We start from the raw sequence: 18,788 nt of genomic DNA, 5'->3' as shown, positions 1-18,788 counted from the left end.
AATCTAGCGTTACGGTAAATAACATAAATAAATGATTGAAAACAAGTTTATTCGGACAGTCAGTTGCAACTGACCGGCCTTCGAACGCGAGTTATATATGTTTACGTGCTTTTGATGCAATTTGACAAAAATAAAATAACAATAACATGACATATGTTATAAGATCTAACAGTTTTTTAATTTATCTTTATTTTTGTATAACTATAAATAACCGTTATTATTTAAAAGTCCATCGAAAACGTATTTGTATACAGTGAATTTTTGCTGCAATTTACTGCCTTCTAAAGGCTGTTTCCCCTTGCGAAAAACTGTCCATTTTCCCCAAAACATGTATTTTTTTCTCTATTTGATAAATGCAGGTTAGGTTAATGAATAAATAAGCAATGAATTTCTTGAAATATAAACAAAATCTTGACAAGACTTTCTTTTTTCAGAGCATAATGTATGCATAAAAAAGTTAAAACATCTATATTTTCCATTAAATTAGCTATTTTGGCCTGATTTTGTATATTTCCCAAAGTCGACCTTTTCCCCAATTTGCAAGGCACAGGCGGTAAAACTAATTCCTAAAAAAACCACTTATATATAATACAGGGTGAATCCAAGCGCATATAAACTTTACACTTTCTTAATAATTATGCGAAATACTACTGAACTGTTTAAAGATGCACTCTTACTCCCAAATAAGGTTTACCACAATTAAAACATTTTTAATATACCAAAAAGAATAAATGTGTCGAAAACAATGGTTCCTATGAAGAATACCGAGTTTAATTTGAAAGAATGGTGCAGAAAACACGGTATTTATACCATATAAGTCGATAGTTCATCACAATAAATATTTTAGCACTTTTCAGCTATTAGATATACGGTAAAATACGTGTTATCAATTATTTATATTTTCCATAAATGCGTTATTTAGTAAGTAGTTTAAGGTTTATAATTCCAAATGTATGTGTGTTATACATGTGAATGCATTGATTTTGATTAAGAGTGTCTCTTAAATATCTTATGATATAAAGAAATAGCGTATTTCATAAGAAATGAGGTATTAAAACACTTGGTATACTTGTACCTTTTCAGATATTCCTGAAATGATTGATTTTTTAATGTATTAATATGTTGTTCTTTTATATTTCATATAATATGTCACTTAAAGTCAATAAGGGTGTCAGCCTCTCACCCAAGAGGTTGTGTGTTGGATCAAAACAAGGGTGAGTTTGGTCTGGTGGTAAAGGTGTCCGCCCCCCCCCCCCCCACTCTAGAGGTTGTGGGTTCGATCGCCACAAGGATGTGGGTGGTCTTGTGGTAAAGGTGTCCGCCTCCGACCCAAGAGGTTGTGGTTTCGATCGCCACCAGGGTGAGAGTGGGCTAGTGGTAAAGGTGTCCGCATATCACCAAAGAGATTGTGGTTTCGATCCCCACCAGGGTGAGAGTGATCCAGTGGTAAAGGTGTCCGTCTCCGACCAAAGAGATTGTGATTTCGATCCCCACCAGGGTGAGAGTGGGCTAGTGGTAAAGGTATCCGCATATCCCCAAAGAGATTGTGGTTTCGATCCCCACCAGGGAGAGAGTGGTCCAGTGGTAAAGGTATCAGCCTCTCACCAAAGATATTGTGGTTTCGATCCCCACCAGGGTGAGAGTGGTCCAGTGGTAAAGGTCTCCGTCTCTCACCAAAGAGATTGTGGTTTCGATCTCCACCAGGGTGAGAATGGTCTAGTGGTAAAGGTATCCGCCGCTCATCCTAAAGCTTGTGGGTTCCATCCCCACACGGGCGTTAGTGGACTAGTGGTAAAGGTGACCACCTCCGATCCAAGATGGTGTGGGTTCGATCCCCACATGGGTGTGAGTGGTCTAGTGATAATATGTGTCCGCTCCCACCCAGGAGCTTGTGGGTTCCATCCAGACAAAAATGAGAGCGATCTTGCTGTAAAGGTGTTTGCCTCTCGTCCAAGGGGGTGAGGGTGAGAGTGGTCCAGTGGTAAAGGTATCCGCCCCTCACCAAAGAGATTGTGGTTTCGATCCCCACCAGGTCGAGAGTGGGCTAGTGGTAAAGGTCTCCGTTTCTCACCAAAGAGATTGTGATTTCGATCCCAACCAGGGTGAGAATAGTCTAGTGGTAAAGGTGTCCGCCGCTCATCCTAAAGCTTGTGGGTTCCACCCCCACACGGGCGTTAGTGGTCTAGTGGTAAAGGTGACCACCTCCGATCCAAGATGGTGTGGGTTCGATCCCCACATGGGTGTGAGTGGTCTAGTGATAATATGTGTCCGCTCCCACCCAGGAGCTTGTGGGTTCCATCCAGACGAAAATGAGAGCGATCTTGCTGTAAAGGTGTCCGCTCCCACCCAGGAGGTTTTGGGTTCCATCCAGACAAGAATGAGAGCGATCTTGTTGTAAAGGTGTTCGCCTCTCGCCCTAGAGGTTATCGGGTCCATCCCCACGCAAATGTGAGTGGTCTAGTAATAAAGGTGTCCACTCCGACCCAAGAGGTAAAAGGTTCGATCCCCACAAGGATGAGAGTGTTCTAGTGATAAATGTGTCCACCTCTCACCCAAGAGTTTGTGCGTTCGATCCCCATCCGGGCTTGAGTGGTCTAGTGGTAAAGGTTTTCGCCTCCCACCCAAGAGGTTGTGGTTTCGATCCAAAGAAAGGTGAGAGTGGTCTGGTGAGAAGGTGTCCGCCCTCTCGCCCTAGAGGTTGTGGGTTCGATCCCAATAGTGGTGCGAGTGGTTTAGTGGAAAGAGTGCCCGCCTCCTCCCCAGAAGAACCCCAAATCCCCTCCCAACACTTTAAACCAAATAAATTTTGTTTTTAACGAAGGGTATTTAGCCATAAAGTGGAACAATAGCCTTCTTAATAAGGTATTATTCCTTATGGTCGACTAAATCTATGCAAAAAAGTGTAACGTAAATTAAATTGCACGACTTTTCGTGATGATGCAAACATATTGTATAATTAATTCAAATGAGTCTGATCAAAACGTATCTAGCGACCTTGCTTCGGACCTAAGATATAAACTTTTAATTCACATTTGAAATGTAAGTGTGTACATTATATCGTGCCGGTTTACATTATCTGAATTTACATTAATAATTACCATTATTTCTACATTAACATATATGGTTAATTTAGGTTAGTGTGTCCAGTACAAAAACATAAAGGATGTACGTTTAGCTAAGCCGGGTACACAGCCCGTGGATTAAGCTGAATTTAGTTCTGTTGTGTTGTGTTAAGTTAATCAGGTTCGTATATAAAATGGAAAAGAAAACTAAAATCGAAGAAGCCGATGGACAAAATGTCTCTGTTGACAATACAAAGGAACGCAAACATTTGATTTATACCGTTAGCGAAAGACCGCCAGTCCATATAACAATTGTCTGTGCGCTTCAGGTAATATGTTGCTTAGTTACAATTCGTTCGGCATATTTGCCTTAATCAATGTAAAAAGTATGATATATATATTTCATTTTCAAATGTGGATAATTCAAAGACATAATGGCATTGTTTACTTATTCACAAACATGATATCAAACAAATAACACCAAGAGAGAAATAACACTCGGTTTAAGCTAGCTTGTAGTGTTCACTATTTAGTCTCTTATCCGATTTGCCTTTATAGTAAATATAGCGAGTTTGTATTACAAAATGGCTTCTTTGTAGAGTAGAGATTTAAAGCATAAATTCGAGTTGATAGGTAGTCAAGCAATATCCTAATATATATACAACGATTAAAAACTTGTTTCCAGCAAGGGTTAATGGTGCTAGCTAGCCAGCTAATCGTGTCCCTGCTGGTAGCCGAGGCCGTGTGCGCGTCCGAAAACAATTTACTGAAGGCTCGTTTGCTCAGCTCAACACTGGTCATGAATGGTATAACAACCATTGCAATGAACGTCATAGGGGTCAGGTAACATCCAACAAAAATCTAAAGACTTCGGCCTTTTGTCGTCGAATTCAACCTCGGATGTATTTGGATGAATAGCAATGTCAGAATTCTTTACATTTAACTACGTTTCAAGTATATCGTGTTCTAAAATTATTTTAATTTAGCAGTTAGACTTAACTCTTTGGAATCTTTATTGTCTATGCAGTAATATACTCCAATGGGAATCAATTTGCATTTTGTAATACAAATTACACTTAAAAACGCTGCATTATATTTCCATAAGTTCAATAAATTTAAACACTGCTTGTACTAATCCAACTTATTTTAGATGGGGAATGGCCGAAGTGTTCCAATTGATCCAACAAGATCATTCATTTATTGTTTATCCCTTTTTCTTATTCATTTTTTTATTTTGTTATGTTCTCTTTTTGATATAACACTGGGGCGGTTCCGGGATTTGATGTTAGATTGGGCTCAACTTCGGGGGATGAACCCTTGGTCGTAAAACTCTCCTTACCAATGGTTGTTCTTCCGTTTTAAAATACTTCTTTATGGGAGCTTTGTCCCAGTTTAAATCAGCACCCAGCATACCCCTGAATTCGTTAGTGTCACAAAGCTAATCATACAAAGTAAACAATACGTAATTTTGCGACAGATACATGAACATAGAATCGTTGAAAATATTTAATGGTCAACAGTCTTTGGTGGTCGTTCCAAATGGTGGGACAACAAATGACATGGCTATTGTAGTAAATGATCCAACATTCTCTACATTTCAGACAAGCGGATCCAAAGTTTACGCGCTCTTTCCCTGATATTACTTTTATTTCCTGGTAAAATCATTTATGTTAGGGAGTGGTATGGACAGAACGTTTGAATTCTCAACTTTTATATTCGTTTCGCTCGCTTGTCATGTATATTATAAATTGTTTTTGATTCAAATATGCTGACCAAAATATATGTATTATACATTATATTGTATATAGCAAAATATGTGTATAAGATAACATGTAGAAAAAAATGTGTATAAATTATATTAAAACTTGATATCAAACTTTGAAGTTATGATGAGGATTTTTTCTCTCTCTAAGATTTGACCTTGTTGCCTAGTTTATGACCTTAGGTACCCTAAACTTATCAAGACATTATGCATACAAGTATTCTTTCCAAGTTGAACAGCAACTGGATGGAAACTATTAAACATATGGCGAGGGGCTTAATTTAATAATTGACCTAGTGATCTAGTTTTAGACCTGAGGTGACCCATATTCATAATTGTTGAATATTTATATGAAAAGCTACAGAAACAAGTCCAACAAGGAAACAAGAAAACATGCAGACTTCTTAAGGTCGCATACCCAACTTTTCTAGCTCGTTTCGCTTGTCAATTATATAATTTATAACACTATTTTTACATTATTGCTTGTTGTTAAAAATGTAAATGTTGGCTTGTACTGGATGTTCAATATTAACAGCTTAACATAGGCAAACAAAAGCAGTATATATGCTACAAGTCGTTATTAATTACTTCATAAAACGCTCTAAACGCATCTTAAATAAAAAGAAATAATGGAGCCAACACCTTTATACACTTCTCGCATGCGTGCTTTATAACTTGTTATTGTAAGGAACTACCAGAGAGGCTAAGACATGAATAAAACACACACAAAAAAACAAGCAATTTTGCGACTTTTTATTCAATGCTTAACCAAAATGGTGTTTCAAGGGTTATTCCGGATTCGAGTCCGAAAATAAGCGGTACTCTAGATTTCAGGCTGGATAGCGGTTGACACCCTTATGGTCATAGGCATCGTCCAAAAATCCCCGTAAACCATATGACTTACTCCGTTGTTCTATGCTCTGCTGACAATATCATTGCTAATCTCGTAATTCCCAGTACAGACGTTTTCCACATTGACTTAATATTCACTGTATACCTTATTGCTTACTGTTCAATAAAGATTGGTATGGTACTCGCCTCTGGCTGTGGCTTTCCACGTCCTCCCCTTAATTACTTTCTTGATAGTTTTGTAAATCAATTTGTCTTACCAGTCACTATACACCATCCTCCAACAATTATGTACTTAAAATCTAACGTCAGAGTAATGTTTATCCTCAGAGTAATGTGCATTTATCTTGTCTTAGGAATCAACGTAAAATATACGGCAATGTTCACGTAATCCACATCTTTCCTACACATAACCGCTGTCCACAGTGTCACCCCTTTTCTCAATGGACACCGTACTGCCATGTACACGCAATCTACCTATTTCCTACAGATAACTATTGTTCAAAGGTGCCATGGATGACTTTGTTATCTTCACCGTACTGCAATGTTCACGCAGACTACCTCTTTTCTGCAGATAGCTGCTAGTACAAGGTGCAATGGCTAAGTATATCATCCATTGTCTCATTGTCTACTGTACTGCAACGTTCACGCAATATTTTCTACAGAACATCGCTGTTCCAAGACTGTGTCATCCCTTTCCTTATTTTACGCTGTACTGCAATGTTATCGCAATGTACGTTTTTCTTACAGACAATCGCTATTCTGATGCACAATGGCTAAGTATATCACCCCTCTCCTCATAGTACACTGTACTGCAGTGTCAGGTAAATTTATTTCCTACAGATAACCACTCTTACAAGGTGCAATGGCTGACTATGTCATCCGTCTCCTCACTGTAAATTGTACTGCAATGGCAGGCAACCTTCTTTTCTCCAACAGATTACCGCTCTTACAAGGCGCAATGGCTGACTATTTTATTCCATTCCTCATTGTACACTGTATTGCAATGTTCATGCAACCTTTCTCTCTCCCACAGATTACCGCTCTTCCAAGGTGCAATGGCTGACTATGTCATTCCACTCCTCATTATTGCCAGTATTGACGGCTCCTTCTGTTCTCCCCTTTATACAAGTGAAGGTAAATGCCGAGGTTCCGAGGGTTTGCTTTATTTACGAAGGAGTTTTACACATATATGGCAAAAATAAATCTTTCACTGCGTTATTCATCATGTTTTTTTTCTCATTTAAATTTCAATCCCTAACCCGTTTGGACAAAGCTTGATTTTATACTGTTATGTTTTCTTGTTATAGGTATTTGTGGTTTGTGCTTTTTATGTATGTTGTTGCAATTGTGATTCCGATAATAGTCGTTTTAATGCGTTGAAGGTAGTATTTGATTTTTACAGCTTCAACAACTGCAGTTGCCAACATGACATTTGCTGTCAACGGAACGATAGGCGACGGCGACCATATGGCAAGGGTTATGAACAACATTCAAATGGTAGCTATACGTCCATTTGTTATTGTTAGAGATAGTATATTGGTTAGGTTCAAACCCAAAGATGAAACTATTTATAAATCAAGTGATAACACCATTATATATATATAATTCTAGTTAACAAAATGTTACGCTAGTTTAAAGTCAAAATTTAGTACAATTACAAAGTAGTCTTTTAAAGCTATCTGACAGCCTCATGTGCTATGCATCTTAGTTTGTTTGATGACGGATACTATTTGATTCAATTTTATATATATTATCAAAAAGTGGTTCTGATTTTTACACACTTTGCTTCTCCCTGTTTAAGCTGTCTGGCAGCCTGATACTCGCAGGATTTATACACGCCATGCTAGGCTTTACCGGACTTATCGGCTTCCTCATCCGTTATATTGGCCCCATCACAATCGTCCCAACCATCCTCCTGCTGTTTGTGTTCATAGTGAAGCCTGTGTTGAAATACGTAGAAGCAAGCTGGCCAATAACTATGTCGTAAGTAGTTATGACCAAAATGTTTCAATGTACACTATGCTTTTGTTACGACATTTACAAATGCTAGTTTTAAACTTCATGACATCAGATTGCTTTAAGACTTTTACAAAATATTGAATTACTATTAGATACCATATTTGAAACTGAAAGATTGGTAGAAGAGTGCAAACTTCTGACTTATTCGGTGCCGTTACACATTGAAGGGCATAATGTTATACAGGTATTCACATGGCAAACATATTAATGGGAGTCTGACTCATTGATTAGAACGTTACCGTTTGTTTCAGGACAGTGGGCGTTGCTGTGTTTCTTTTCCTATACCTATCAAAGTGGCAAATGCCAATACCAGTTTGGACCCCGTCCCAGGGCTGCAGAATTATTCGGTACCCGCTACATCAAGTGTTCGCGGTAATGTCTTTGCATACTAATAAAGCATCCTCTATAACGTAATATTCTAAATAATTCATGTTACCACTGCTATGTACGATATTTAACCTTGTTTCCATTATTTCATATACGAGCTAACTGTTATCTTGAAAGAAACGAAATATTTTCATTTCTGGAGTCCGTCAAGGCAAAAGAAAGTGGCCAATTTTGTTCTCTTTATTTGAATAATTTAATTGTACTTGTATAAAACAGTTATAAATGCTTTCAAATTCTGTTTAAAAATTGTACTTGTTGATAAAGTTGAAGTCGCTTTTCAATTGTTTTTAATGTTTTTGTTGACGACACTGTAATATTTGGTTCGCAAAGACTAGGTCTAAAATGGAAATTAATTAAAATGATTTTGTCTTTCAGATTCTCATCTCCATCCTGTTCAACTGGGGATTGTGCGCATTGTTGACACACCTAGGCGCCTTTTCTAGTGACCCTAACGAGCCGTCGTTTAACGCCAGAACAGACGCACGTAGTGAAATCATTGCTGAAAATCCATGGTTTATGTTTCCTTATCCAGGTAGATTTCAGTTATTTCACATTTATACATTCCGGGCGGCGCACGACTGACGACATCCCTAGCACCTGATTATATTTGCATTGTATAACACCAATACATTCCGACAGTCTCAACACTGGCAACGTCCCCTGGGCCGGCTTAGTTTTCCATTGAATAACATTAATACATTACGGCAGGGGTAACACTGTCATCGTCTCTCAGCACCAGCTTCTACTATCATTGTATAGCATCATTACATACCTGCAGACGCAACACCGTCAATGTCCCTCAGCATTGGCTAAAACAATATTTTATAATTAAGTTCGTCCGTCTTTTCCGAAGAAACAAGATGAGATTTTGTGTTAAACTTATTTTCGTTTTCAACGACGGCCTTATCACACATTGTTGAGTTAAGGTCGACTGAAAACAAAAATACAGACGAGCGTTGCCACTCATTGCCCTGTTGTTGTTGTTGTTTTATATTAACCTTTGGCTTTTTATTATCCAGCCTTCCATGTATTTCATGCTTTCGCAACATTAACTTAATACATTCGTAAATTAGCGCTTTATTTTGACAATTTATAATTGATCATATTGCGACCGCTGGATTTTTGCGTGTTATCACAGCAAAAGAATGTATTATGTTTCTCATGTTTATTTTACATACGGCAACCTAATTTTGTTTAGATCTGATGTTGTTTAAAAGACCCCACTACTCAACTGGAACAGACATTTTCTTACAATAAAAAATAAAACAGTGAATGAATGAATGAATGAATGAATGAATGAATGAATGAATGAATGAATGAATGAATGAATGAATGAATGAATGAATGAATGAATGAATGAATGAATGAATGAACATTATGAATGCAAAACAACTACATTTCATCTTTATATTTTAACTAGGTCAGTTCGGAGAATTCAAGTTCAATAGCGGCGCATTTTTGTCATGTATGATTGCCACGCTTGTATCAGTGTTGGATTCCATTGGTGATTACTACGCATGCGCAAAAGCAGCGCGTGTTCCGCCACCGCCGCGCCATGCCATGAATCGCGGAATATTAGTGGAAGGTTTCTGCAGTATGGTCTCCGGTGCGGTGGGATGTGGTCACGCTACCGGAACTTATGGCGGCAACATAGGAGCTATTAGCGCAACACGGGTAGATTTCATGTATCGATGAAAGCGAAATTAATCGAAAATATTTTTGTTTATTTATCGATAAGCAGCCAAATGTATGAAACTGGTTTATTCTTTGTTGTTTTCAAAGTTAGCCAGTATGTTAATTGATTGGTGGTCAACATTTATCAAATCATTTAAGTGTGCCAATTAGTCAACAGATAACAGATACAATTGTATGCAGATCTTTTCCGCTTCCAAATAAACGTAAGAGCCATTTTAACCATAACATATTCGGTACAGTGTTTGTACCGTAAAGCTATAGTTGTGGTTTTGTTCATACTATTGTTAATCTCTTACTTTTCTTTCATTCAAAAAATCCTATAAATATGTTACCACCCACAATCAATCATGTGAATATGACTGTAGTTCTTAGCGTATGTAGTTTGACGATTTTCTATTGTATAATTCTTTATAATCCGTCAGTTAGTGATGTTCTGTTCGCCTCAAACAAATATATAATTGTAAATTTATTTAACACCGATCAATAAACTCACCTTCACTATTCAGAGACCTAAATAATCTCAAAATATGATGTTTTTGTTTAAGGTGGCAAGCCGTAGCGTTTTCCTATGTACCGGCATACTTTACATCCTGTTTGGTGTGTTTGGAAAGTTCTCCGCCATCTTTATCACCATCCCATATCCGGTCCTTGGCGGGGCTATTTTTGTCATGCTTGGTGTGTGTCTAGGTGTGGTCGTGTCAAATCTAGAGGTGAGAGGGTTGCTCGAAAATGCTGGCGAATATAATAGCTACATATAGTGTTTCCGAAATCCGAGAATGATAACGAATTTAAAATTAGTTTTCCTGAAATCTCGTTAGAGGGTTGTTAAAAAAAAGATAAATAATTGCTAGTGTTTCCAAAATCTCGTGAGAGGGTTTTTAGAAAATGATGGTAAACATAAAAAACTAGTGTTTGCGCAAAATGTATTTGTGTTGTCGTCTGGTATCAAACGTTACGAGTTTTTTTTCCCTTACAATTAACGGACACACCTAACACGCCATGTGTTTTACAGTTTTACTGTTTCTTTTTCGTTCGTAAAATATACAATACCGAATATAATTGAAACATCATGAAACTTTTGAAGAGTATAACACCTCTGCTCATAAATAGGAAATCAGTGAACCTGCTGAACATTCAATTTATATGTTATATTTCAGTATTATATAATTATCAAAGCTGACTAAATGTTTGCTGAATGCGGCCAATTTTATGAAACTTAAATAAGCTGTCCACATTAGATCTTCAAAACTACTTTGCACATTGAATTATTTGATTGGCAACATTTTATCACTGAAAAGATATTAACCAATCACTTAACTTTTGGTCTAATTTCGGCAAAAACAAAGCATTCAACATTTGTTTTTTATTCAATATGCTACAGGTAGTCGACATCTCCTCGAGCAGGAACATGGCGATATTCGGGCTTGCCGTCTTTATTGGGTTGTGTGTTCCAACCTGGGCCCAACGAGTCAAGAACCCCGTGGATACCGGTATGTGACGTCACAACTGACTGTTTGTATCATGGGCGTATGCTACACCTTTAATACGTATGATCTTGATAAACCGGCCCTGTCGACATGGATTCAGAGAGCCGGGACGGTTTAATATGGCTGACGATTTTTGCTGAGGGTTTAACACGTTCTGAGTGCATCGAGTGTATTTTTATGGCTTGTTTTGATTCGAATAATCGAAAACATTTTTGTTTCCGTCCCCGAATAATTAAATGTTCACGTCTACCATGGATATGGACATACATTAAAATATACATAATTTAATACTGGTGGTAATGATGCGCGTCAATGATAAAGGCCAACAAATGATTTGGCTTAGGGGAGTATCAGTTAAAGGGCGTAGAATTTGGCATGCGCCCCCTCTATCAGAACCGAACTATAAATAATTTAATGTGTTTTGTGGTCCTCATAATGCCAATTAGAGCTTCTTTTAATCTGAAATATTCCATTTCGTTTATTTAAGTATTGGTTTGCTTCGATTTGGCATTTGAATTTTTAACTTAGATAATTTTACCTGGCGCGTGCCTCAAGTAAAAAAAAGTCATTATTTGCTTTGCAATTTCAGGAAACCAGACGTTTGATCGCATTATGGCAATGTTGCTAGGCAACCCGCATTTGGCCGGAACTATTGTTGCATGTTTCCTAGACAACACAGTACCAGGTAAGATAAACGCTGAAGCTTTTTTTTAAAATTGTTAGTCATGTTTCAAATTGAACTAGTGTATATTCAAATGTACCAAGCTATACAAAACACACGGATTCATCATTGCCTTACATTAAAATATTACATACAACAAATACGTATAAACACATAACGGGTCGAAACATCGGAAACTAGACTATTGATCGGTTTTATTGATTAATGCCATGTTTTCAAAATGCTTCTTATCCATGTACCTTATACTTGTGAATAATTTGTGTGTGCTACGTCATCAGGTTATGTGCACATTGTACAAAAAACACCACGCAGTCGGTATCAAGAACAACTGTGAAATCGATGATATGCGACATAAAGACATGTCTAGGTTGCAGCAAACGGTAATGGCATTTACACTATCACAGGGAAAGCGCTGTGACACGCTTGTCGGTCAGATATTTGGCAAACGACTTTAAAGTGCCTCGCTCATGTTTTTGGACCAAAAAATAACTTTCCCGGTAATGCATCTGAAAATACTAATTTTACCATTATTTTACTCTAAATTGCAGAAATAAAATACAGTAATAGCACGAAAAAGCATTTTGGTTTAAGTTGGGTTCGAACCCATGCCGGTAAAGTCAAGAAAAAATAGAAAACAGTTGGCTAATCCACAGGGCCACCGACACTTTAAAAGGATATGCGAATATAATGACCTGTTAAGGACACATTGATAACATCACGTGATAATGTCAATCAACCATTCACGCAACACCACAGCCGGAATTTATTTTCAATCGCATAATATAGACTCTAATGAAAGTTGTGGTCTTCAAAAACATTTGCGGTACGGTTCCAGCTTTTGGTATTTTTGTTTTAACCTCCTTGTGATTTGCCACCCTTTATATCGTGAGCGACACACCTTAAAACTTCATCTTGTACTGGTAACTACGCGATCAAGTAAAAGTACAAAATGTGTTTTTCAACTTCTCTAATGTTATATAATTGGTAACATTGTTGTCGTAAATACAAAATGAATTGTGTCTGCTTAAAACTGCTATCAATGTATTTTAGACACTCATTTAGCAATTCTACAGAATAATTGATTAATTAGATGAAAAAAATCCAACCAATTACAGAGAGATTTTAATCTCAAGAACATCTCGAAAATTATTACGTCTGTGTGACTGGCGGTTTTAATATATTTGCTATTTTACACAGGAACGCACAATAGTTAGCACTTTTTAAGCTCAAAAACTTACTAAAGACTCATCGATTCTTTTCCGCCCAATTACTGTTACATTTATTGTTACAATGTTTGATACTAATGAGCAACAAACACCATAATAATTGCCGCCCATATGTTATTCTTGATAATAAAGTTACGTTAAATACCTATATAAAGGTAATTACTGACTGATGAGGATGACAATTAAGTATAAAAAATGGGTATTATAACGTCTAAATACTACAATGTCTGTCAAGGTTTATATCTTTCATATCTTAGAATATAACCTAAATCTTAAGCCAATGAAATTGCAGATGGGCAATCATTAAGCATTAGACTTAATCATTTAGAATTTCATCTTTCGCGCGTGTTTAAAGGTCCACCTACTGTCAGTCATCCGAGACACAATCCCTGTGTCAGAGTTTGCGTTTACAATGTGTCAGACAAGAAGGTAGTATTCTATGACAGTTAGATGACCCGTAGTAACATTTCGTCACCTTAGTGCAATAACTCAATAACTGCATATAGATATAGAAGCAGATATTGAGTTCTTGCACTAAGGTGACGAGTTTAATGATGACGAAGGGCTCGTTCACTTCGCTAACTCCGCCCATTCTTAATCAATCAAATGTTACTTCATGTCATCTAACTATTACTTATAATGGCTTTTTGCACGAAGAGACCGTTCATGTTTACCACCCCAAAAATGATTTCGGACAGCAAGTTTTTGCACTTTAAAGAAGGTAATTCAAGGTAACCATATACAGTGTGTGTAAACAACGAGATAAATAGCGTCATAAATGCTACGTAGAAAGGCAACATTTTGCTTTAAAGGGACTGTACACCAGATTGGCACCAAAAAAGGGGTTTTCTGTACGAATCTCAGGACAATTACTTTATAAAATATTTTACTCTTTGAAATCATAATTGTAAAAAAACATACCAAAATGTAAAAAAAAAACCCATCACGCATAAGGAATGAATTCTACTAGGTAGACATACCTAGTAATATTTATTAATGGAAAAATACGAAAAAACTGCGAAAAATAAATTAATTGTAAACTATGTGGTACTTCAGTTAGTAAGTTTCAATGCATTGTACACATCGATACCAAGTCTATGTCAGTTTTCGACAATTTTTTTTCGCTGTTTTCTCATAAGGAGTACAGTCCCTTTAAAAATGATAACTTCACTATTTCTTTACCGTTTTAAATGAAACAAAGTACAGTCTACGCCGCTTACTGGGTGCCGCCTTCGGTCCTTAACTAGAGTTTGATTGAGAGTTTAGTTTCTTAAGACACTTCGACAAATCTTTTCACAAAGCGGCCGTCTGGCGGAGCACTGTCAAAACATAATTTTGGAAACAGGTTTGTCGAAGTGTTTAATGAAACTAATGCTTATCAAGCGAAGGCGGTGCTATTTTAGTGGCATAAAACGCCCTTTGTTTCGTTTAAAATGATGTAGTAAAAGAAAAGTTATCTTTGTTTAAAGTCATCATTTTAAGCAAAATGTTGCCTTTTGACGTAGCATTTATGACGTAATTTATCACTATGTATACACACAATGATTTAAATGGCCGGTTGTTGCCAAACCAAAACGTCCACGGATATTTTTGATATCGCTTGATTGGGAATTCACCTAGTACGAGTATTTGGCCACGATTGATCAATGCATAAAAACTTTCAAATGCTATTGTCATTTGACAAATGAATATGTATATAGACAAATAAATGATTTTTTTATGTAATGCCTGCTAGAATATGACAATTTTATAGTTTTCATAAAACTTTAAGTCCACGAATAATATGATTATTTTCTCGAAACATATATATGCAACAAGGAAGTGTGCAGTTTGTTTAATAATAATAGTATTTAACCATTTTTTTATTATTTAGAGTATTTACCTGTACATGCTTATTTCAGACATTCTTGGGGAAAAGTTACATGAAGATAAACAAAAAAAAAATCATCAAGAATATTTAATCTAAAAATTAGTTGTAGAATGCATGACTATGAATTATTCATAATTAGTACATGGTTTAAGGCGCAAAATATGGGTAAATGCAAAAACAACATATTTTTTTTAATATAAATGCATATTCATGTTTACATTCATTTGACTTGAATTATTAAAACCAAAAAAGTATAAGATCTAGTTACAGATTAAATATTAACCTTAATAGATGGTGTCTTTTTAATAAATAGCCACGTATCCACAAACTCCCCAGTTAAAATAGCGCAATATATCGCTCATATTTTATAATCTGTACCTAAATGATACGCCTTTTTTGTATTGATCATTAAAGTGAAATAAGTTGAACATGATAATGCATCTAAATTAAAAAGAAATCTTTTTTTACAGCAACTTAACTTGTTCGCCTTTAAAATATATTATATAGTTGTTAGATTTAACATTTCATTGATCACATGGCCCCAATGTCTCGATCTTAAGCATAACATATTTAAATATCACATTTCTTTTTGGTGAATTACTTGCTTAAACTTGTTATATAAACCAAAATATTGTTTGATTTTAAAACAGTGAAAAGTCCCAAAACGTTCTTTATCTTTAAAACAGTGTCCATTAAAAGTATCGAATCTCATTAAAAACAATATTACACAATGTATACCAAATAAAAAATAGTGAGCATAGCTTGGTGATATGATAGGGGACCTGATTTGCGTACTCCCTCAAGCAAAATTTAAAAATAAAGAGACTGAAACGGTGCATTTTAGGCGTATTTTATCACCTTTTTCTCCTATATTGAAATAAGATTAAACTTGGACGATTTTAGTGGAGATACAAATCATGTTTTGTCGTTGTCACTGGTGTTCAAATGATTTTTCATTGCCACGTTATATGCGTAGTGGCAAAGGTTATACTCCGTCGGGGTTTTGATATTGGAAGGTACTACAATTTTTTTATCGAAAACTGTTTTTGTACATAATACTCAATTGTGATACCACAGGGACCCCGGAGGAGCGAGGTATCTCGGCCTGGCAAGTGAGCGACGACGACGAAACAGCGGAAGTGGATCCGGAAAAGTATGCACTTTCATATTTACAATGATAACTACAAGGACAAGCCCGGTAGTCAAATAATAAAAAATAAGCCCTCTTAAGCAGCAAAAGCCTAGCTAGGGCTGGTATTCTATATTGGTCTTAACTGGATCTAAGAACGATGTAGCTAATCAGATTGCTTGTTATTTATAACTGACCAATAGAGTGAATGAAGTCAATCATGTATGACCGTAAGATTGACTTAAGTTACATATTGAATACAGGACTAAAATAGAGATAAAAATTAGTAAAAACCTTATACAAACAACACAAAATAGAGTTTAATACTTGAATCAAGTGATCTGATAATCATTTTCCTTGCTTCGTAATTCATAGAGTTAATGCCGAAACGTACCAAGCGACTTTTAAATATAAAAGGCTAGGTACGCCTTACAATACCAAATAGTTTTTTTAAAGACCATCTTTTCTAAAAATACCATCAATACTAACAGTGTATTATAACTGCCAACTTTTGAATCTATTCCATCCCATATAATCCTACAACCCCACCTAACTAACGTTATTTTTGAGGATCAGACGTGTGTTAAATTATACTTAATATTTGTCAATTATTCGGCGAATTCGAATTTTATCGTTAACTAGTTTTCCTTACCTTATCCTTTTTAAAAATGCATTATTACTCCCAAATTGCATGTATCACTACAAATAACACAATGATTTTTTTGTTTTAATTTACCGAAATATGAATAAATATTCAAAACAATGGTTCTTATGAAGAATACCGTGTTTCATTTGAAAGAAAAAATGCAGAAAATACGTGTTTTGAACCTTATGAGGCGAAAGTTAATCACTGTAAATATTTTAGGACCCACCAGTCATTTATTATTTGTGCGTTTTCAGCTATTAAATACACCGTTACAGTCTCGTAGTCAGTAAAAAAACATTTTCCATACTTGCATTATTTAGTAAGTAGTAAAAGGTTTACTACTCAAAAATTGTTTGTTATGCAACGTATAAAGTCACGAGGACATATATACAGTACAGTCAATCTTGAAAGTTTTATTAACTCATTTTTATATTTTATATATTACCTACGATGATGCTCAGGTTTATTTTTATTATTTTTTATTTTCTGTTCAGATTTGACGAAGGCTACACTCTTTACGAACCGCTCCTTCCACAGAGATGGCTGCGATCACCGTGGATGAAGTACATTCCCTTCTTGCCTTACAAGAGACCAACTTCCGGTGCACACAAATCCGTGTAGAATACCCCAGGAGGGGTTGTAACTGACGGTTTTGAAATCTCGATGATCTGGTTATGTTGAACTTTTTTCTACTTTTTTTCTGTTTAGTTTCTACATTCTTGTATTTCGTTTATATCGAATGTTCGTTATCTCGAAGTATTTACCGAGGTCCCAACGACCTCGACATTGCGAGTTTTGACTGTAGGATGATATATTTGATGAAGGTTCAACAGGTTCAATGGAACTTTATTTTCTTCAGGTTCAAACATATTCCGAAAAAAACACAATTATATGATACGATATAGAAAACAACGAATGACTCAAGAAACACGTGTTCAAACTAAAACCTACTTAAAGCATTGATAAAGTTATTCATAAGATTTGATCAACTCGACAAAACTTAAGATTATCTTCAATCAAATTGACCTTTTCAACCACCACCGTTTGAATGCCGGGTTACATTCATTAAATTGTCAAGGTTACAAACAGGCTTAGTAATAAATCGGGACACCAATAAAACATCAATCTCATCTGAACTTAAGGAATCCGAGACAATGCTGATATCATTTAAAAACATATAATGTATTATTAACTATTACTAGTATGTTAAATAAATGACCAAAAGTTAAAATCCAAGAAGTTATTAAAGTTTTATTATGTTTTCTATATTTCAAAGAAAATTGGACGTAAATGGACTTTTGCAATCTGTAATGGCCCCCTCGAAAGTATATAATTATGTTTATTATTTTTTATTAAATTTTAACATTTTCTTTAAGTGCACACGAACACCTTTCATAAGATTCCAAATAATATGGAGTCACCCGTCATCCAAAATTCACGTTATTTGTATCAGATATCTTAATCACACAAATTATCGATACAAAAAAAACTGCTGAGTTCTCTTGTTTTTTTTACGTATATAACTATTTACGAGGTCACAGACATAAAAGTGCGTAGGTGAAGAAATACACAAATTTCATAAAAGATCGTTTATGTTAATAGCGATTAAATAAGATCGAATTGACATATATTGTGTGTATATATTGGAATCGATGCATTACGGTTCAACGCTGTATTAACATCAGTGCATTATTTATTCAGTCGGAAGTTATATTTAGCTTGGAAGTTAAGACTCTGAAACAATGTTCAATAAATTATTTTTGTCCTATGTTATATATGTAATGGTTGATAAACGGCACCGATGTGCCCTCTGTCCATAATGGCACACCTGGTTTGTGATGTCCCGAGGACATATGTTTTTGGCAAAAAGGTACTGCAATTTATTAATTACAGTATGTATGTCAAGGGAAATCACTGTGTAGAAGATTAAGTATATCGAAAAATAATTCAATATTACGGAGTAACTGCTAA

The 18,788-nt window shown here is 35.8% G+C and overlaps 1 protein-coding gene across 1 annotated transcript; it reads left to right on the top strand.

Moving 5' to 3' along the window:
* Positions 1-3,256: 3,256 nt before the first annotated feature.
* LOC128221810 (solute carrier family 23 member 2-like) lies at positions 3,257-17,438 on the top strand. Its single transcript, XM_052930451.1, has 13 exons — positions 3,257-3,391; positions 3,748-3,905; positions 6,710-6,810; positions 7,079-7,173; positions 7,478-7,659; positions 7,947-8,067; positions 8,458-8,614; positions 9,503-9,756; positions 10,323-10,487; positions 11,159-11,267; positions 11,854-11,949; positions 16,120-16,195; positions 17,312-17,438. Exons 1-13 carry the CDS (start codon positions 3,257-3,259, stop codon positions 17,436-17,438), a joined length of 1,776 nt encoding a protein of 591 aa, XP_052786411.1.
* The last annotated feature ends 1,350 nt before the right edge of the window (positions 17,439-18,788 follow it).

This window comes from Mya arenaria, chromosome 1 (genome assembly GCF_026914265.1).
Source record: "Mya arenaria isolate MELC-2E11 chromosome 1, ASM2691426v1".
Classification (NCBI taxonomy): domain Eukaryota; kingdom Metazoa; phylum Mollusca; class Bivalvia; order Myida; family Myidae; genus Mya; species Mya arenaria.
Note: the sequence above shows the minus strand (reverse complement) of the source record. Positions and strands in the feature narration are given on the sequence as shown.